The sequence below is a fragment of the Zingiber officinale genome, chromosome 2A (assembly GCF_018446385.1).
Source record: "Zingiber officinale cultivar Zhangliang chromosome 2A, Zo_v1.1, whole genome shotgun sequence".
NCBI classification, from domain to species: Eukaryota; Viridiplantae; Streptophyta; class Magnoliopsida; order Zingiberales; family Zingiberaceae; genus Zingiber; species Zingiber officinale.
In genome coordinates, this window is record NC_055988.1 from 129,417,769 (window position 1) to 129,435,977 (window position 18,209).

Below are 18,209 nucleotides of genomic sequence, written 5' to 3' on the forward strand. Positions count from 1 at the left end.
GCAAATGAACCATTATATTCCGGTTGTGACAGCCAGACTAAATTATCTCTCACATCCAGATTATTAAATATAAAGGCAGATCATAATATGTCGCAAGATTGTTTTAATGATATTATTCAAACGTTTGACGATACATTGCCACGTGATCACAATTTGCCTCTTGATTTTTACAGTATGAAAAAACTGGTGAAAGATTTAGGTCTTCTGGTTGAAAGAATTGATGTTTGCAGAGATGGTTGTATGTTATATTGGGGAGATAATGCAGATGTAGAGGTTTGTAAATTCTGTAATCAAGATAGGTATAAGACAACCAGAAGGAGTCAACAACGACGTAAAGCACACAGCCAGTTGTTTTATTTACCTTTAACTCCTAGGTTACAAAGATTGTATGCATCAAAGGCAACTGCGGAACACATGACTTGGCATGCAACTCATCAAACAGAAGAGGGTTTAATGTGTCATCCATCAGATGCAGATGCGTGGAAAATTTTTGATAGAACATATCCAGATTTTACAAAGGAGACTAGAAACATTAGATTATGTCTCTGTGCTGATGGATTTGCTCCGTTTGATAAATCAGGAAGAAATTATTCTTGTTGGCCAGTTATCTTAATGTCGTATAATCTTCCACCTGAGATGTGCATGAAAACACCTTATATGTTTTTAACATTGGTTGTACCAGGTCCGCAAAATCCAAAGAAATTAATAGATATTTATATGCAACCTCTGATAGCAGAACTTAAACAACTATGGGATGAAGATGTTCCTACATACAATGTTCATTCTAACCAGATGTTTATACTGAAGGCTGCTCTTCTTTGGACCATAAATGACTTTCCAGCTTATGGTATGCTATCAGGTTGGAGTATTGTTGGGATCTTGGGATGCCCAATATGTATGGAGAGATCAAAGTCATTCAGATTGAAACACGGAAAGAAACCAAGTTATTTTGATTGTCATAGGCAATTCTTACCAACAAATCATAAGCTCAGAAAGAATAAAGATGAATTCACTAAAAATAGGATCGAAAGAACACTTCCGCCATTGAGATTGACAGGTCAAGATATTTGGTACAGAGTGCATCACTTTCCCTCTGTTATTGAACAACCATTTGGTACAACATATGAATATGGGAGTACACATAAATGGACTAAACGAAGTATATTTTGGGATTTTCCGTATTGGTTTAGTCATTTGATACATCATAATCTCGATGTAATGCATATTGAGAAGAATGTTTTTGATAATCTGATAAATACTGTGATGGATATCACCGGAAAAACAAAAGACAATCTCAATGCAAGAAAAGATATGTGACTCATATGTAAAAGACCCACTCTTGATGTCGATGAAAATAGTAGGGGACTAAAGCCAAAAGCAGTTTATATATTAAATAAGGATCAACGACGTGTCCTATGTGAATGGTTGAAATCTTTGAAATTTCCAGATGGGTATCTCTCTAATCTTGGAAGATGTGTCGATATGAAAGAATGGAAGTTAATTGGTATGAAAAGTCATGATTGTCATATCATAATGCAAATACTGATTCCTATTGCTTTTAAGGAACTCTTACCACAATTTGTATGGGGAGCGATTACGGAGTTAAGTATTTTCCTACATGATAATTGCTCAACAGTTTTGAGACGTTCACACATGGAGAAGTTAGAGAGAGATATTCCAATCATTTTGTGCAATTTGGAAAGGATATTTCCACCCTCTTTTTTTGACTCCATGGAGCATCTTTTGGTTCACTTGCCATATGAGGCCAAAGTTGGAGGACCCGTCCATTTTCGGTGGATGTATCCATTTAAAAGGTAGAGTGTCTTATTTGTATAATTCGACTATTTGAATGCAAAAAAAAAAATTTACTTCTACTCCTCGATCATTTATATATATATATTTAATATATTTTTATATATCTTCAACAGATTCTTATATCATTTGAAGAAAAAAGTGAAAAATAAAGCACGAGTTGAAGCCTCTATTGTTAATACATACATTGTGGAGAAAGTCACCACTTTTGCATCATATTATTTTGAACCTCATGTTCAATGCAAAAGGCGAAGAGCGGGCAGAAATGATGAGGGTCCTATTGATCCAAATGTTACCTCATTTTCAATTTTTAACTACCTTGATCGACCAAGTGGACCATGTAAACAAAGACACTTAACTGGTAAAGAATGGCGGGCAGCCCAAACATATATTTTACTAAATTGTTCAGAAGTATCGTCATATTACGAGTAAGTATATATATATATTTTTTTTTATTTTTTCAATTGTTTGTGTAACAATATGTTTTTTTAGTAGGATATTTACCAACTTATATTCTGAATTATCGACGCAAGAGTTCGATCGATTTTGTGAAGAAGAATTTGTTGCATGGTTCAAATCATATGTAAGTAAAAAATCTATATTTTGTTGATACATATGCATACTTTTAACAATTTGTGTTTTGACCTTAGGTTCAAGCTAATCAAGCTCACCTTGAGCAAGAATGGCTAATCCATCTGTCATAGGGTCCAAATTCATGCGTACGCACTTGGCCAGCATATTTCATAAATGGATATAATTTTCATACTCCAGACTATGGAATAGGCAAGAATACCATGAATAGTAGGGTGTGCGTATCGTCATCCAATGAAGGAGGTGCAAGCAATGATTTTTATGGTTTGTTGGATGAAATTATAGAAGTAGAATACCCAGGGCCACAAATGCAAGTTATATTATTTATGTGTCGCTGGTTTGACCCTGTTAGAGGGATGAAAGTGCATCCACATTATAATTTAGTTGAAATAAATCATAAGAGATTTTATAAGAGATATGAACCATTTGTGTTGGCACAACAAGCAATTCAAGTATTCTATTCTTCATATCTGAGTTTGAAATGCGATAAGATTGATTGGTGGGCTGTTTGTAAAACTAAAGCACGAAAAAAAATTGAGGCACATTGGGAAAACATTGCATATCAACAAGAGGAAGTTTCAAACACCTTTCAGACTGAGGAATATATTATTCCAACTTTACGAGATCCCAACGATGTAGTAATCAACGTGGATAGAAGTGAAATTGATGATGATGAGGAGGAGGAGGAGGAGGAAGGAGAGGAGGAGGAAGAGGAGGAGGAGGATGATAATGACAATGATGACTTTGATTTTTGATGATGGGTAAGTTTTGTTAGCTTATTTAAAGAAATTTCCCATATTTTATTGTATATATTGTCTCTTTTATAATTTGATTTACTTTATCTGTTAACACATTGTATTTGTTCCTACAGGTCATCAGAGGTCACATTTCATAAATTTCCCCTCCCTCCTTTTCCAGAATCTTTACATAAAAATAGTAAGTTTTTAATTATCCTTTGTTATGTATCAGATCTGTAATTAACTTTATTAAATTATTGAAATTTCCAGCATATATTTCAATGTGGTGGATGTAGACGGCGACCACAGGACCAGACACATCCATCACCTGCCAGTGAACCTATGCCACCCCCTACTCAGGCAGGATCATCCCATGTGTCTTCTCCACCGTCATCATATTCCCCTGCCAGTGTACCTATGCCACCCCTTCATCAGCCGAGCCCATCTCATGTACCTTCTGCACCGGTTTCATATTCGCCGCCACAAGTACCATACCCAGAGCAGTTACCTGTCCACTCAGATCTTCCTGACTCAGCAAGAAACTCATTTGCTGAGTTTAGGAATGATAGAGCTCCTTTAGTTTCCATCGGTGATTCGTAAGTACTATAAAATATTTTATTTGTGAGGCCTATCTTAATTATTTAACATCGTTATTTTATAATTTAATGCAGATTTGAAAATTCGGTACAAGCTGTTCGAGAAATAAATAGAATCGTGAACAACCATTGAGGAGGGGATTCTATGACATATTCAAGCACTCCACCGGCCACAAAACAACTTTGGTGGAGCGAGTTCAAAGTATATTTTCTTGAGTTTACTTCAATTTTATAGTTATTATATAATAAAACAAATTTCTATTTCGGCGCTTAAATAATTGGGACCCGAATGACGAAATGGAGATACGAAGAATATTTAAAAAGAAATGTGGTGATCACATTAGACATGTATTAAGTCACGCAAAGAGTTAGGGGAAAAAGCCAAACTTCATCACTGAAGAAAATTGGAAGAGGATCACTATATTTTGGGTAACGGAGGAAAGTAAACAAAGGAGTGACTTGAATAGAATAAATCAATCTCACAATTCTGGTGACTCAAGTGCTATATATGCGGGAGGCTCCATTAACATAGATGAGCATAGACGGAGAATGGTAATTTTTTCACTCTTTCACAAATTTTTAATATATATCAAATTATTTCATTATTTGAAATAATATTTTTTTAGACCAAGGAGATAGGGAAGGAGTCTTCTTTCATTGATACTTTCACCCGCACTTTTAAAAAAAAAAGATAACACATGGAGTGGGGCGAGAGCAAAAGTAGTCAAGGTTGGAATTAATATTTATTTTATCTTAATATATGGTTTAAATTTAATTAATTACGTACCATTATTGTCTTAATATTATATGTGTTTCTATTATATCTAATTAATATCGTATGTGTTTTACAAAACATGAAAAATATGATCAACTCGAGCTAGCCCAAACATGCTCACAAGCTGGTATCGATAGTCAGGGGTCTGAGGAGTCTGTTGGCAATAATTTGAGTTTATGGTTAGAGGCCAGTGGAGGACCAAAAGGGGGAAGGATATTGGGGATGGGTTCCTTGAGTAGAACCCAAAGATTAGTTGGAACTTCTTCCTCCACATCAGCACTTACGACCCAAATAAATACCTTGACTGATGAGGTTAGCCATCTGAAGGAAATAATATCGTAAAGAGACCAAGAAAGGGTGCAAAGAGACCTAGAAATGGCTAATTTGGAGAAGAGATTAGAGATATGCACCGACAATAAGAATTAATCACGCAACGCCTTCAGTTGAGCTCCGCTCAAAGTCAGAATCCTCCCAATGACGACGATGATGATGCCTACGATGATAACGATGATGGTGGTGATGATTTTTGATGATTTTAATAATGTATGATGAATTTTTTTTCTCATGTTTATTGTTTTACACATTAATCAATGGTTTTTTAACTTACTGGAATATAATATTCCATATAAGCATATAAACCCAGCCATAGGACAACATTAACTGATTCAGTAAAAATTGATAAGATAAGATGTTTCTTGATAATTGGCATAGGAGATTTTAACAGAATTTATATGTAAGAGTTTACATAGTTGCCATGATTTAGTGAAAGGAAAGCATGCAATAGAAGTGCAAATAGATATACATGAAATTTATTGGGAAAAAAATCATGTGCTCACTAGTAAAGTCAACTCTGTCATTTGTAGGTTAAGTATGTTGTCTTCTTGCACTGTTCCACTGTCAATGTATGAGATGGCTTATCTTTGACGTAGATTAATCTATATGATTCTTAGTTGTGTACTAGTAACAAAATTAAAGCATAACTAGGCAACATGAATGGAGTCTCTAATACTCTGACTTTATTTTTGTCCTGAATTGATAATATTGTTTGTGCAGGTCTCAATTTGGTGTGATCTCAGTGTAGTTGAAGACAGCTATATTTGTTCACCTCTTTTCGGTATTCCTAAGTTCATTAATATGCATTTACTGATCTATATATAAAGTTAGCTTTAAATAATTATGTTATAGTTGTTTAATTGTGTTCCTTCTTTTTTATAAGCTGCTCTTTGTTGTTTTGTCTTCAATGATAACGATGCATAAAAGTTCTGAATTTGATCTATGTACAGTCTCAAAACTATATAGATACATAAAAGTTCTATATTTCATCTAGAATTACATCACACTATTCTAAAATTCTTTACTAGATAACGATGCATCCTCCTACCTTAATATTTTGCAAAGAGTTGTTAAAGATGTGCTAAAGCTAATCATATGAAATTGTCAACTAGTTAACATAATGAAAGGAACAATTATTTAAACATCCTTTAGTTTACATTAAACACCAAAACACAACTAAACCAAAGACAAAACTATAAATTCAACAAATTAAAATGAAAAATAAAGTTAACTAAGTGAGGAAATTTGAACCCTAATATCATACTTCACAAGATCTATCTATATATATATATATATATATATATATGATGTGTCAATTATATTAGGTTGTATCATAGTTACGATACTTGTACTTAGTTTCAAAATAATTCTTATAATTTTATTTACCGTTGCTATAACATGGATGGTTCATATCGTTGGTAAATAGGGCATTTATTTGAATGTTTAAGGAATTTTACAGTTATGTCTTGTTTCCATTCATTCTTGTTACATGGTCATATCGTATCATATTTACAATCTTTCTTGTTACACATGATCTGATTTATTTGTTTGTTGTTATGTAGACAAAGGAGATTTGATGGGGAGCAAAGCTTTTATGGCAGACGAATATGACTTGATGTATTATTAGTGTATTTACCTTCTTGGATGGATGATGGACTTATCAAACATTGGGTTGTTGAACTTTGTATCATATTTTCTAGCAGCTTGAACAAGATGGATCTTGTAAACTTTGTTGAAATCTTTATATTTGTTGAATTATGAGTTGAGTTCAATTATTAATATTGTATGTTAAATTAGGATGTGTTGAATGTATATTATTTGTTATTTGATGATGGGTGTTTATGTATTTATGGATTGTATTGCAGAAATAAATTGAATCTGGAAAAAATATTTAATATAGGGACGAATTTGACGACGAAATTGATTTGTCCCAATTCTATCGTAATTTGAGACAAAATTATTTTCGTCCCAGAATTCGTCCCAGATTCTGGGACGAATTCTGGGACGAATCCACAAAATTCGTCCCTGAATCTGGGACGAATTCTGGGACGAAAATTTATCAAATGCTTATGAAATTTATCAACGAATTTGGCAACGATAATTTAAATCGTTGGCAAGTTTTTGTTGCCAAATTTGTTGCCAGTTTTGTAACAAATTTATTATTCGTTGCAAAATTAGGAACAAAAATGGAAACAAAAAAAACTTTGTCACCGAAGTTGTCCCCAAATTTGTTGCAATATTAGGGACAAACTTGGCAACAAAAAATAATTTGTCACCGAATTCGTCCCCAAATTTGTTACAAAAATAGAGACAAATTTGACGGAAAATTTATGTGAATTCGTCCCCAAATTCGTTCCTAAGTTTACAACAAAAACAATTTTCGTTGCAAATTTGTATACTTTTTTGCAACGAATTTGGGGACGAAAATTTTATTCGTCGCCAATTTCGACCCCAAATTCGTTCCCAAATTTGCAACAAACTATAATTCGTTCCAAAAATTGGCATCAACCATTTTGGGACGAAAAAATTTTCGTCCCTCATTTTGTTCCAAAAATTTTTGTAACAATTTTTTTTTAAAATTCGTCCCAAATTTTGTCCTAGAATATCTTATTTTTTATAGTGTATATATGAACCTTGATATAAATATATAAATATATCATCCGATTATCAACTCAACTAAGCTTATTACAACATTTGATAAACGAATCAAGAAAAAAAGATTGACTATCTGTGAATTAATGCCCTGGACACTTGGAATTATATATATATAAGAAGTTATTTTGGATCCTTTTCGTGGTATTTTAGGTTTTTGTGAGTAGTGCTTTATTTGGAAACTTCAGAAATAACCACAAATATCCTCTCTTCTTTTTTTTTTTTTTTGAGGAAAAAACAAAAAAAAAAAAAAAACCTCATAACTCAAAAGCGTAGGATATTTTGCACCGGCAGCCGGAGGAACTCGAACGCCGCCGCCCACGCCGCCTGCGTCGGGTGCACCGCGTCCCAGTACAGGTGCTCCTCCGGCCGCCCGCACACCCTGTAAACCTCCTTTCCCTCCTCGTCCACCTGCCCGCAGCTGTCCCCCTCGCCCCTGCTCTCGCAGCACGGCGCCAGCGGCTTCCCAAACTTCTCTGCTACCTCCGATGCAGACGATTTCGCCGGACAACAACCACAGTCAGTACCGTATCGAGAAATTTAGAAGGAAGATTATCGATCACCTTGGCGAAGAAGGCTTGAGATGGCACCGTGGACGTCGAGTCCAAAGAAGGAGGACGCGGCGCCGCCCCTCCCCAACTCGGACATCAACTCGCGCAGCCGGCGGTTGTGCTCCGCCACGGCGGAGGACACGTCGGCCGAGCAGCGAGTGTAATTCGTCGGCCGGGTGTAGTAGGGCGTGCACCCGACCGGGTGGAGGTTGGTGACCATCACCCTGCCGACGCCGAGGCGCTCGAGGCGCTTCAGGTCCCGCTTCAGCTCGGCGAACAGAGCGCTCATGAACCGATCGAGATGCTGAAACAAACTCGCGTACGTTAAGTTCCGAAATTTTACTGCGATTAAACTAGCTAGCAAGCAAACTCACGAGCAAGTAGTGCGGATCTCGCTGGGCGAGGTGGAGGTAATCGTTGCCGGAGACGGCGACTAGCGCGGCGGAGGCCCTGACGTCGCAGCCGGAGAAGACGCCGGAGTCGATCTGAGACTCGAACTGGTCGATCTGGAGCGCCAGGTTGCGCTGGAAGTTGCCGGTGTCGAAGACGCCGGAGCCGGCGACGGCGAAGTTCATGCCGTAGGACGCGAGCTGGCTGGCGCCCGGCGCCCGCCTCATTCTGTACGGGACGGGCGATCCGATTCGCATGGAAGAAGCTGCCACGCCGCGCGGTGACAAACGAAGTCAAGTCAGCCAAGAGAGTGAAGTTGAGATGGTACAGAATGCAGAACATGCAAGTGACGAGACCTGATCCAAGAGTAGTCCATCCCACCTAGGCTAGCTCTTGTTAATATTTATTTTATCTTGTCGTATGAAGTTTAGTGGCGTATGAAATATTATCATCATGAAATCTGAGTTCAAATCTTAATAAAATTGAGATAAATATCTTCTTTATGTACTAGTCATTATTTCAAAGACTAATAGTTGTCCGTAATTTACTTTCTCTGTGTTGATCTTGGGATGAATTGACGGAGACGTTGAGAACGAATATATTCATCTTCTGCCACTTGTTAATATTTATTTTATATCTTATTATTTGACTAATTTTAAAAATAATTAATTTAATTTTATAAAAAGAAATTATCGATCACTAAGGTAAATTTAAAAATATAAATCATTCCTAGTCTACGGCTTAACATCAAGATAGATTGATTTGAGTTTTGCGGGCGTATGATATCTTGCCAGAGAATAAAATCCTTATTGCATGAAGCTCGTTTTATATCTTACTATCGCACCATGTACGCACCGAGGAGCTACAGTTAGATCATATTTGGACTATTGTAATATTATATGTAGTATTACAAGATACTATTTTCATGATTTGAGTCGGTAACTTTAGATTATACGGTAACAGTTTGATTGTTGCATTAAGATTTTCCGTTCAATAAAAATAAATAAATAAATAAATAAATAATAAACAGAAAGGAGAATTATGAAAGACATACCAACGAAGTCGGTGAGCACACGGCCGTCGGAGAAACGGCCAGTTGGTTTGTGCGGGAAGCTCATTCCGTAAGGAGGGAACCATGAACGAGCGATGTTTCTTCCCAACCTCTGCCCCAAGTTTCCGGTGTCGGCGTAGGAGTCCCCGAAGACGAACAACTTCGAATGGTTTCCACACTGCTGAGGGCATCCATTAGCCTGAAGAATCGCTGCTCCAAGAAGGAGCTTGCTCATGAGGAGGAGGGACACTAAAGAGAAGATAAGAAAGAAGATGGAGCAGGCCATGAGGTGAGGAGAGAACTTCAGAGAGATGAGGAGACAGAGTATTAATGGAGGGAGGGAGCTTGTATCATAGTAATTAAACCTAATAAAATATATACAAACTCAGTTTGATCTCCAATTCATGCATGCGCTCCATTATTGGAATCTCAATCCAACGTAATTAATTATATTAAACTAATGAAATGGGTTTCATGTTGTAGGTGGAGGTGGTGGTGCATTTTACAGGTTAAAAGAGCATCAGGGTTTGGTAGAAAGCCACCTTTCTACATGAATAGTTTTCAGTCCCATGAGGAAAAAGGTACAAAAGGTTAGGTTCTCTCTCAATGCAATAGACTGATGTACGAGATCCTTTATATATAAGGGGTATGTGTATGGAACATTAGGGTTAAATGAATTTACTGTCAAAATCACTCTTGATACCTGGGATATTGGTCCTCCTCTAGCTCATCAAGGCCTTGGGCATGTGGCTTGGCTCCATGTTGACGGGCCTATTAGCCCGCTCGACACTCATGGCATCCGACCGTGTCAACTTCCAAAGTGCTCGGCCTCTTGAGCACCGCAACTAATCCAAATATCATAATTCATAACTTGCATTGCTAGTATTTTGCATGTTAGTGCCTCAATTCGGCATATTCCAACAACTACTCGCTTGACCCTGTGTCGGAGTTCAACCCATTTGGATTGCCCCTCTGAATGGCATGGATTAGGGTCAAATTTCGCTATCAGCCCATATCAGCTCGAGGGAAATCTATGTAGTGCACTGCAATTAAAATTTAGACTTTAAATTTTAATTAACCGCTTGAAGAGATTGACCGTTGTACCGTAGCCCCGTAGGCAATTATCTTCCAGACGTATATGAGGGTTAGATTTTCACATAAACAACTCTATTTCTATCTCTATTCCTAGTGTGTACCCTCTTATTGTTGGTGTTGAAGGGATGAAAATGCTTGGTATATTTAAAGGCTTTTTTAATGAATGTTTTTGAATTTGTTGATTAAATTAAAACTCTTGAACATGTGATTAAATGAAAGCAAAAAATTAGTTATCTTAGGTTGCAAATTTATATATAGAAAATACAAGGTTCTAATTATATGAGTTAAAAAAAAATATTCGCTTTTACAATCAAATAAATATGTACTGTGGATCATTGTAACATTTGGTTCTTTTCTAGGAATAGGAATCGGAATGGGAATCATTGTATTGTGGAATGGGAATGAGTATGAGCATGGATATCACTCTTAAAAGTAATGTTTGGTTAGTTGCATATTTTCTATCGGAATAAATCAAAATTTCCTTTTTTACCCTTAAAAGAAAATAAGAGAAAAAATTAGATGTGAGAGAAAGATGAATGTGAGAGAAAATATGATGAAAGAGAATGATGAGAGAGAAAGTCTCATGAGAGAGAAAGTATGATGAGAAAGAATGAAGAGAGAGAAAGTGTGCTGAGAGAAAATGAGAAAAGAGAGTATGATAGGAGAGAGCATGATGAGAGAAGATGAGAAAAAAAATATGATGTGAGAGAAAGTATGATAGAAGAGGATGAAGAGAGAGAAAATGTAATGAGTAAAATGAGGAATGAGTGTGTGATGAGAGAGATTGAGGAGAGAGAAAGTATGGTGAGAGATAAAGTATTATAAGAGAGAAAGTGTGATGGGAGAGATTAAAGAGAGAGAAAGTATGATGAGAGAGAAAGTGTGTTGAGGGAAAAAAGGAGAGAATGTGATAAGAGAGATTGAGGAGAGAGAAAGTATGATGAGAGAAAAAGAAGGAAGAAAGTGCGATGGAAGAGATTGAGGAAAGAGAAAGTATGATGAGAGAGAAAATGTGATGAGAAAAAAAGAGAAAGAGAGTGTAATAGGAGAGATTAAGGAGAGAGAAAGTGTGTGATAAAATGATGAGAGAGAAAATATGATGAGAGAGAACAAGGAGAGAGAAGTGATATGAAAGAAAAAATAAATAAATATATTTTGATATTTGATATTAAGGGAGAAAATTTTAGTTTTAGGTCAAGGGTATTTTTGGAATAAGGGAATATTTTGATTAATGAAAATAGGGTAATGGCTCATTGAAGGGGAGGTACATGGGAATGAGTTATTACCCAATTTCAAGGATTCATTCTCTTATTTGCATTTCTATTCCTATAATCCAAATATTAACAATGACAATTAATGATTCTCATTCTCATTCCCCACTCCTACTCCCCTAAACTCCCCTTATTTTCTTAATTTCATACGCCCTTTTAAAAATTCCTCTTTAGAAATAAAAAGGTAAAAATATTTTAATATTTAAAATAAAACAATTAGATCCGTTATGTGTATTAAAACGGCACGCAGTCATTGCGACTCCGGTAGCGGAGTTTAGGTCAAAACAGCTTTCGAGTTCTTCGACTAAATCCTCACTGCAATACCCTTCTTCTCCCCTTCTTCCTCCGACTTTGCATCTCGCCTTGCCCTCCCTCTTCGATTCTTACAATCCGATCTCCTCTCAGATGCGTCCGGGAGCTGTCGAAATCTTGCAGGTATCCTTTCAATCTTTGGATTTTTTTCCCTTTTTGACCGATTTTTCATGATTGGGCGCTCCGAATCGAGTCCCCAAATTTGTTTGTTGACCATGCAAGCGCATTGTCATCGCTTAGAATCCGAAGTTTTCGGTCAATTTGAGCATTCCAATCCCATTCCTCTACCCTGATCGTTTTTCCTTTTTTTTTTCTTTGCTCATGTAGTCGGCAGTTCTTGTTGGAGGAGCCCTCTCCTCCAGGAAATGGCCAAGCCGAATGCCCCCCGGAGAAGGTTCGTATCGGCGCTTGGGTATGAGGAACCTTTCGAGCTATCGTCTTAGATGTTCTGCGAACTCCAGCGGCTTCGGTTCGTACCGCGACAAAGATCCGTTCTTACGCCTACATCCTGAAGTTTCCCTGCTCCGTGGAGAGAGGAGCGAGCCTGTTAATGGTCCGATGGAGAAGGCAGGTGCTGCCGTCGTTGAGAATTATAGAGATTCCGTTGCTGAGAGCCACTATAACGAAGCCAAGATCAAGGTTATTGGCGTGGGTGGCGGAGGCTCCAACGCGGTCAATAGAATGATTGAGAGTTCCATGAAAGGAGTGGAGTTTTGGATCGTCAATACAGATGTGCAAGCGATGAGGATGTCTCCTGTCTTCCCTGAGAACCGGTTGCAAATTGGTCAGGAGCTAACTAGGGGACTTGGAGCTGGCGGGAACCCTGATATCGGTATGAATGCTGCCAATGAAAGTAAAGAGTCAATCGAAGTGGCACTTTCTGGTTCTGACATGGTTTTTGTCACAGTAAGTTCATCCTACTTCCTTACTATTGGTTGATATTCAATTAGTTGCTAGAGGCCAGGAATTCATTTTCTGTTGTTTGTATGTATGATGGGGACATAATGATTTCTCTTCTCCACATATTCTTGTTGCCGATATTTTTTTTTTTTTTAAAAAAAATCTAAAACATCAACTCTAGTCCCAGTATGTTTCATGTAATTTCCATCTAATGTAATATCATATATTGTCAAAATTCCTTGAATATTTGTTCCTTATAGATCTATGATTTTTTTTAATCTTTATTTAGGGTTCAGGGTAGACACTCAGTTACCAATCATGTTCCAACGAAATAGCTAGGAAATGGTTTCACCCCACGAAGCAACTAATAGTTAATCAATATTTATTTAAAGAAATTGTATGGAGAAGTGCTATTTTATTATGTACTGACACATATCACACAGACAACTTCTGTAACTGCATATATTTTTTGAGTTGCTGTTGTTGTCCCATTCTATTTTTATTTCTCCAAACCATGGAGAATAAGTTCCTGAGGCTACCAACACTTTTGGCTACTGCCTAACAAGTCCTGGTAATAAATTGATTTGAAAAATATTTTCATCCTTAGAACAATAAGATAAATATCTGGTTACATTCTCAATTATACTTTGCAGGTAATCACTAATAAAGAAATTAGACCCATTAATTTTATTGTGGGTAACCTAATTTAAGTTTTTTGTTTGCTTTTTCATAGACATATGAAGCAATAGTTGTGTGGTTTGTTTCTAGTTTTTCTCAATGACACCAAACTTGAGCTCTACAAGGAAAATAGATCATTGGAGGAATATTTTTGCTCCTTTTTCTTAAGGCTCACTAATCCTAGGGATGTTGTGATGGCAGAGTCACCATTTGGTATTACATGTGGCAAAAAGACTATTCACTCGCCCCCAGCACCCCTGCCAACCCGTCCCTAGGCACGGAGGAGGTAAATCATGGGTGGCTACTAGCCATTAGTGCAGGTGGCCAAGGCATGGGGGAAGGTATGCTCGGACGCGCCGAGTTTTGACCCCAAGACCTCATGTGGCAACACTCCATGCCTTAACCACCCCACTGCCTCGAGGGGACCACCATTTGGTATTACATGCCGCAAGTAGGGATGGTTGTATGCTGCTAGATGGAATTTGGACATTAACAATGGCAAGACATAAGCATTTAGGGACATGGACTATTGTAGGCCAACGGAATTTGTATGCTTTGATGGGTGAAGCAGTACTAACTTGGAATTAAGCATTTTGGTCTAGTGGTATAACTTAACAAAGTTAATGGATCAATTGTCTCATTTTATCCTAATGGACTGTTGCAGATACTTCATGCCATCAAAATTTGTAAATGCATAAATTGTTTCTTTTCTCAACTTGTTTTTAATTTTCTTGTTTTTGCTATAGCCTGAAGTTGATGCACGAGCATGTGAAGGCATGTTACTTTATTCTTCTGATTATATATTCAGTCTTCTGAAGAAACCTATGTAACAAATGAAACCTGTGTAGGTTTTTAGAAATGCTATATGATTAGGAAATTGAGATATATACATTGGCTTCTGTTGTAAGAGAAAATCTCTATTAACTGGAAAATTAACTTTTTCAGGCTGGAATGGGTGGCGGGACAGGAACTGGTGGTGCTCCTGTAATTGCTGGAATTGCTAAATCCATGGGCATCTTAACTGTGGGTATAGTTACGACCCCATTTTCATTTGAAGGAAGAAAGCGCACAGTTCAAGCACAGGAAGGAATTGCAGCTTTGAGAAACAATGTTGACACTCTTATAATTATCCCAAATGACAAATTATTGACTGCTGTTTCACCCAACACTCCTGTGACTGAAGCATTTAACTTGGCTGATGATATTCTTCGACAAGGTGTTCGTGGAATCTCTGATATAATCACGGTAAACAAACATGGAAAGCCTTATTTCTCCATTATATTGTTTGGAATTAATCATTAATCTTAGTAAGAAGTTGCTTCATGGTTCTCTGCATCATAAGTACAAAAGCCTAGTGTTTACTTGGCCAGATATCTCAAACTGTTTACAAGGAAGTTTTTCTTCTTTTCTTAATGAAACATGTATTAGTGGATATAATCTTGTCTTCTTGAGTAGACTGAGATGCTATAAAACTCTCAAAGGCTACTTTTCATAATTTTGCTTCTTGCTCCCTTCTCATGAAATAGTACATGATTGTTTCTGACTGGATTATTATCTTAACATAAATTCACAGGTTCCCGGTCTTGTCAATGTTGATTTTGCTGATGTGCGCACAATTATGGCAGATGCAGGTTCATCTTTAATGGGTATTGGTACTGCTACAGGTAATTTCATTGTAACTGATGTCTGTGCAGAACGCAGACAATATCATTTTTTTTTTGGTATTTTGATGGAAGATAGCAAAGAAGACAGTTATTATGGCATGTCTCATATGTTTGTCTTTCATATGCTTGTCTCTAATCTTTTTACCTATACTTTTCCAAATATGGCCAAGATTTAGATCAGTTGTCCCTTTGTTGTCAGTTGAATATACATATTTTGTGCTTGGTTTCCTTGGCATAATCATTAGTACTGTCCTTTTTGATGGATAACTATGAATCTACTACTAAAAATAAGGTTTATTGAAGTAAATGAGTATCACCACAAGCAATTGATTCAATATATCTGAAGTTCCAAAGGCTTTGCTAACGTCAGAGTTTAGAAGTACTTATGTGGACATAGTGATAGATTATTAGTTTAGCACTGTTTTCTGAAATATCACACACTTGTACTTGCCATGAGATATGCATTATTTGTCTATTTTATCTAGCCAATCAGAAATGGCCTGATAAAGGGGAAAAACAGTCTATTGCTATACTAATTGCAGTTTGTGCTATTTGTTGCATAGTCAACTGTGTTGGCAGACCTGCCATTTTCAAAATTGTGACTAGCTCTGTGAATAGTAGTATTTTTTTATTTTTTTAGTAGACTGGATAACTAAATTATGGTGCATTATGTATGAGACATCCTTTTAGCCCTCTGATATCATTTTGTAGGAAAAACAAGGGCAAGAGATGCTGCACTAAATGCAATTCAATCACCATTGCTTGACATTGGAATTGAACGTGCAACTGGCATTGTCTGGAACATTACTGGAGGAAATGATCTGACCTTGTTTGAGGTACTGAGTTTTTGCTGTTCCAATTTCAATTGTTAGGAAGAACATTGCTAACTTTTTTGCTTCTTTAAGCTTTTGTCAGGAAAGATTAGATGAAATTTATCACATGATTTGTTTTTGGCATTTATTGGAGGGATGCTTCTGTTTGAGTTTTTTTGATGTGTCCATATTCTTCCTCGTGAAACTGAGGCAATAAAATATTTCACCTGTTTTCATCTCCTTAATTGGTGAAGGTTTTTTTTCCCTCTCTTCAATATAAAAGGTAGGTCATGTTTTCTACTTATTCCTGTGAATTTTGAGTCCAATATTCTTTATGAACTTGATCAAGACTTTAATATCCTTATAATATTGGTTCGTTGAAAATCACATCTTGTGTGGACTTTGGAGGAGACCAGCTAAAAGGTTTTGCATATATAGATCCTTAGGACGTACACGCATTCAAGATGTCAACTTCTCATTGTGGTTTGGTTTGATGTTTTTTTTCCTTCAGGTCAATGCTGCAGCAGAAGTCATATATGATCTTGTAGATCCAAATGCAAATTTGATATTTGGTGCAGTTATTGACCAGTCACTTGGTGGTCAAGTAAGTCAATAAAGTCTTTGTACATTTTCTTATTTAACCGCTTAGCGTCAAAGATTTTTTTTAAAAAATTGCTGTACGATACATTTTCTCATTATATGTTAATTAATAATATTAAATGGCTGCTTAATTTTGCCAAGTTTCACTACCATATACACGAACAGAGCAAATGCATGCCTGCTTTTTCTTGCAAATATCGTCAGCATGATATTTGAATTGTTCGAATGAGCTTAGACAACTGTTAACAAGAACCATTTAATTTCTGTATTAGGTGAGCATAACACTGATTGCTACTGGTTTCAGACGCCAGGAGGAAAGTGAAACTCGAATGCAGGTACAGTAGGTTCATAAATATTCCGAACAATATTTTCAGTTAATCTATATAGTGAATTGACACCCATAAGATTTTAGGGAACACAAATTGGCGTAGATAATCTCGGAATAAGCAGACAGAAATTGCCTTCCAGCGAAGGCAGTATGGTAGAGATTCCCGAGTTCCTAAAGAGAAAAGGGCGTCCACGCTTTCCCAGGATTTGATCCTGGAAACTGTTTTTTTTACCTTCGAAAGCTGCTACTTTCCTTTGCCAATTTTCTCGTCATTATAGATCTCCATGCCCTTTTCGCTTGTTTTCGATAAATAGAAGTGCTTGTAGGCTTGTTTTGTATATGTTACTAGGAGACTAGCCAAGCGATAATACATTGTGTTTTGCCTGATTCTCTCGATTACTGAAATTTGTAAAATAAACAAGTTGGAACATTAGAGAGCTAAACTCGTTTGGCGAAGTTCACCAATAATATCCGAAAACTCGTTTGATTTGTATTACTTTTATCTCTTTTTAACTTTGAACATTTTGATTCTGATTGAGCTCAGCTGGAACCTGTTCATTTATCTAATTAGGTTGGGTGCGGATAAACTGGTGTCATTTCCAGCCCTAGTGTTTATGTTCTTGTCAAAACTTTTGTATTTAATTGCAAGATAATCAGCTCTTGGTTTTTCATGGGTTATAAGAAAAGCGTTTGTTGTTTCGAATTATATAAAAGATATATTTGATATGTAGAAAACGGTTTATTGAGTAGATACGATTAATACTTTAATTTTAAGCTCTTTATCTACGTCTGTGTGCAGATTTTAATTTTTCAAATTGCCTATATTTATTCGTTTGAGGTATTTGCTATATGTAAAGACATACAGAATGCAACCCGATAGTCAGGGTTAGATTCTCAGAAGGCGAGGAATGTGCTCGTTGTGATCAAATTCTTGGACAAAGTCAGTTGTTGGGAGACATTGTGACTTACCCTTTCAAATCTATCCTGTGGTTAAACTAGGGGGAGGCTGCTCACCTTTAGAATTAATCGAGTCTAAGGTTGGATATAATAATAATATCTTT

At 36.6% G+C, this 18,209-nt stretch overlaps 2 protein-coding genes across 2 annotated transcripts; one reads left to right on the forward strand and one right to left on the reverse strand.

Annotated features, from left to right (window-relative positions):
* Positions 1–7,760: 7,760 nt before the first annotated feature.
* On the reverse strand, positions 7,761–9,774 carry LOC122043990 (GDSL esterase/lipase At5g03610-like). Its single transcript, XM_042604541.1, has 4 exons — positions 9,492–9,774; positions 8,422–8,702; positions 8,060–8,351; positions 7,761–7,975 (listed from the first exon to the last, which is right to left on the reverse strand). The coding sequence occupies exons 1-4, from the start codon at positions 9,772–9,774 to the stop codon at positions 7,761–7,763; spliced, it is 1,071 nt and encodes a 356-aa protein (XP_042460475.1).
* A 2,350-nt stretch (positions 9,775–12,124) lies between these two features.
* Positions 12,125–17,644, forward strand: LOC122042307 (cell division protein FtsZ homolog 2-1, chloroplastic-like). Its single transcript, XM_042602343.1, has 8 exons — positions 12,125–12,289; positions 12,494–13,072; positions 14,690–14,989; positions 15,318–15,408; positions 16,120–16,244; positions 16,732–16,824; positions 17,093–17,155; positions 17,233–17,644. Exons 1-8 carry the CDS (start codon positions 12,260–12,262, stop codon positions 17,356–17,358), a joined length of 1,407 nt encoding a protein of 468 aa, XP_042458277.1. The 5' UTR covers positions 12,125–12,259; the 3' UTR covers positions 17,359–17,644.
* The last annotated feature ends 565 nt before the right edge of the window (positions 17,645–18,209 follow it).

Coding starts and splice junctions, on each gene's coding strand:
- LOC122043990 (XM_042604541.1), bottom strand. CDS start 9,774: ATGGCCTGCTCCATCTTCTTTCTTATCTTCTCTTTAGTGTCCCTCCTC. Junction 8,352..8,421: donor GAGATCCGCACTACTTGCTC/GTGAGTTTGCTT, acceptor AGTTTGTTTCAG/CATCTCGATCGGTTCATGAG. Junction 7,976..8,059: donor CTCAAGCCTTCTTCGCCAAG/GTGATCGATAAT, acceptor CATCGGAGGTAG/CAGAGAAGTTTGGGAAGCCG.
- LOC122042307 (XM_042602343.1), top strand. CDS start 12,260: ATGCGTCCGGGAGCTGTCGAAATCTTGCAG. Junction 14,990..15,317: donor GAATCTCTGATATAATCACG/GTAAACAAACAT, acceptor ATAAATTCACAG/GTTCCCGGTCTTGTCAATGT. Junction 17,156..17,232: donor AAAGTGAAACTCGAATGCAG/GTACAGTAGGTT, acceptor ATAAGATTTTAG/GGAACACAAATTGGCGTAGA.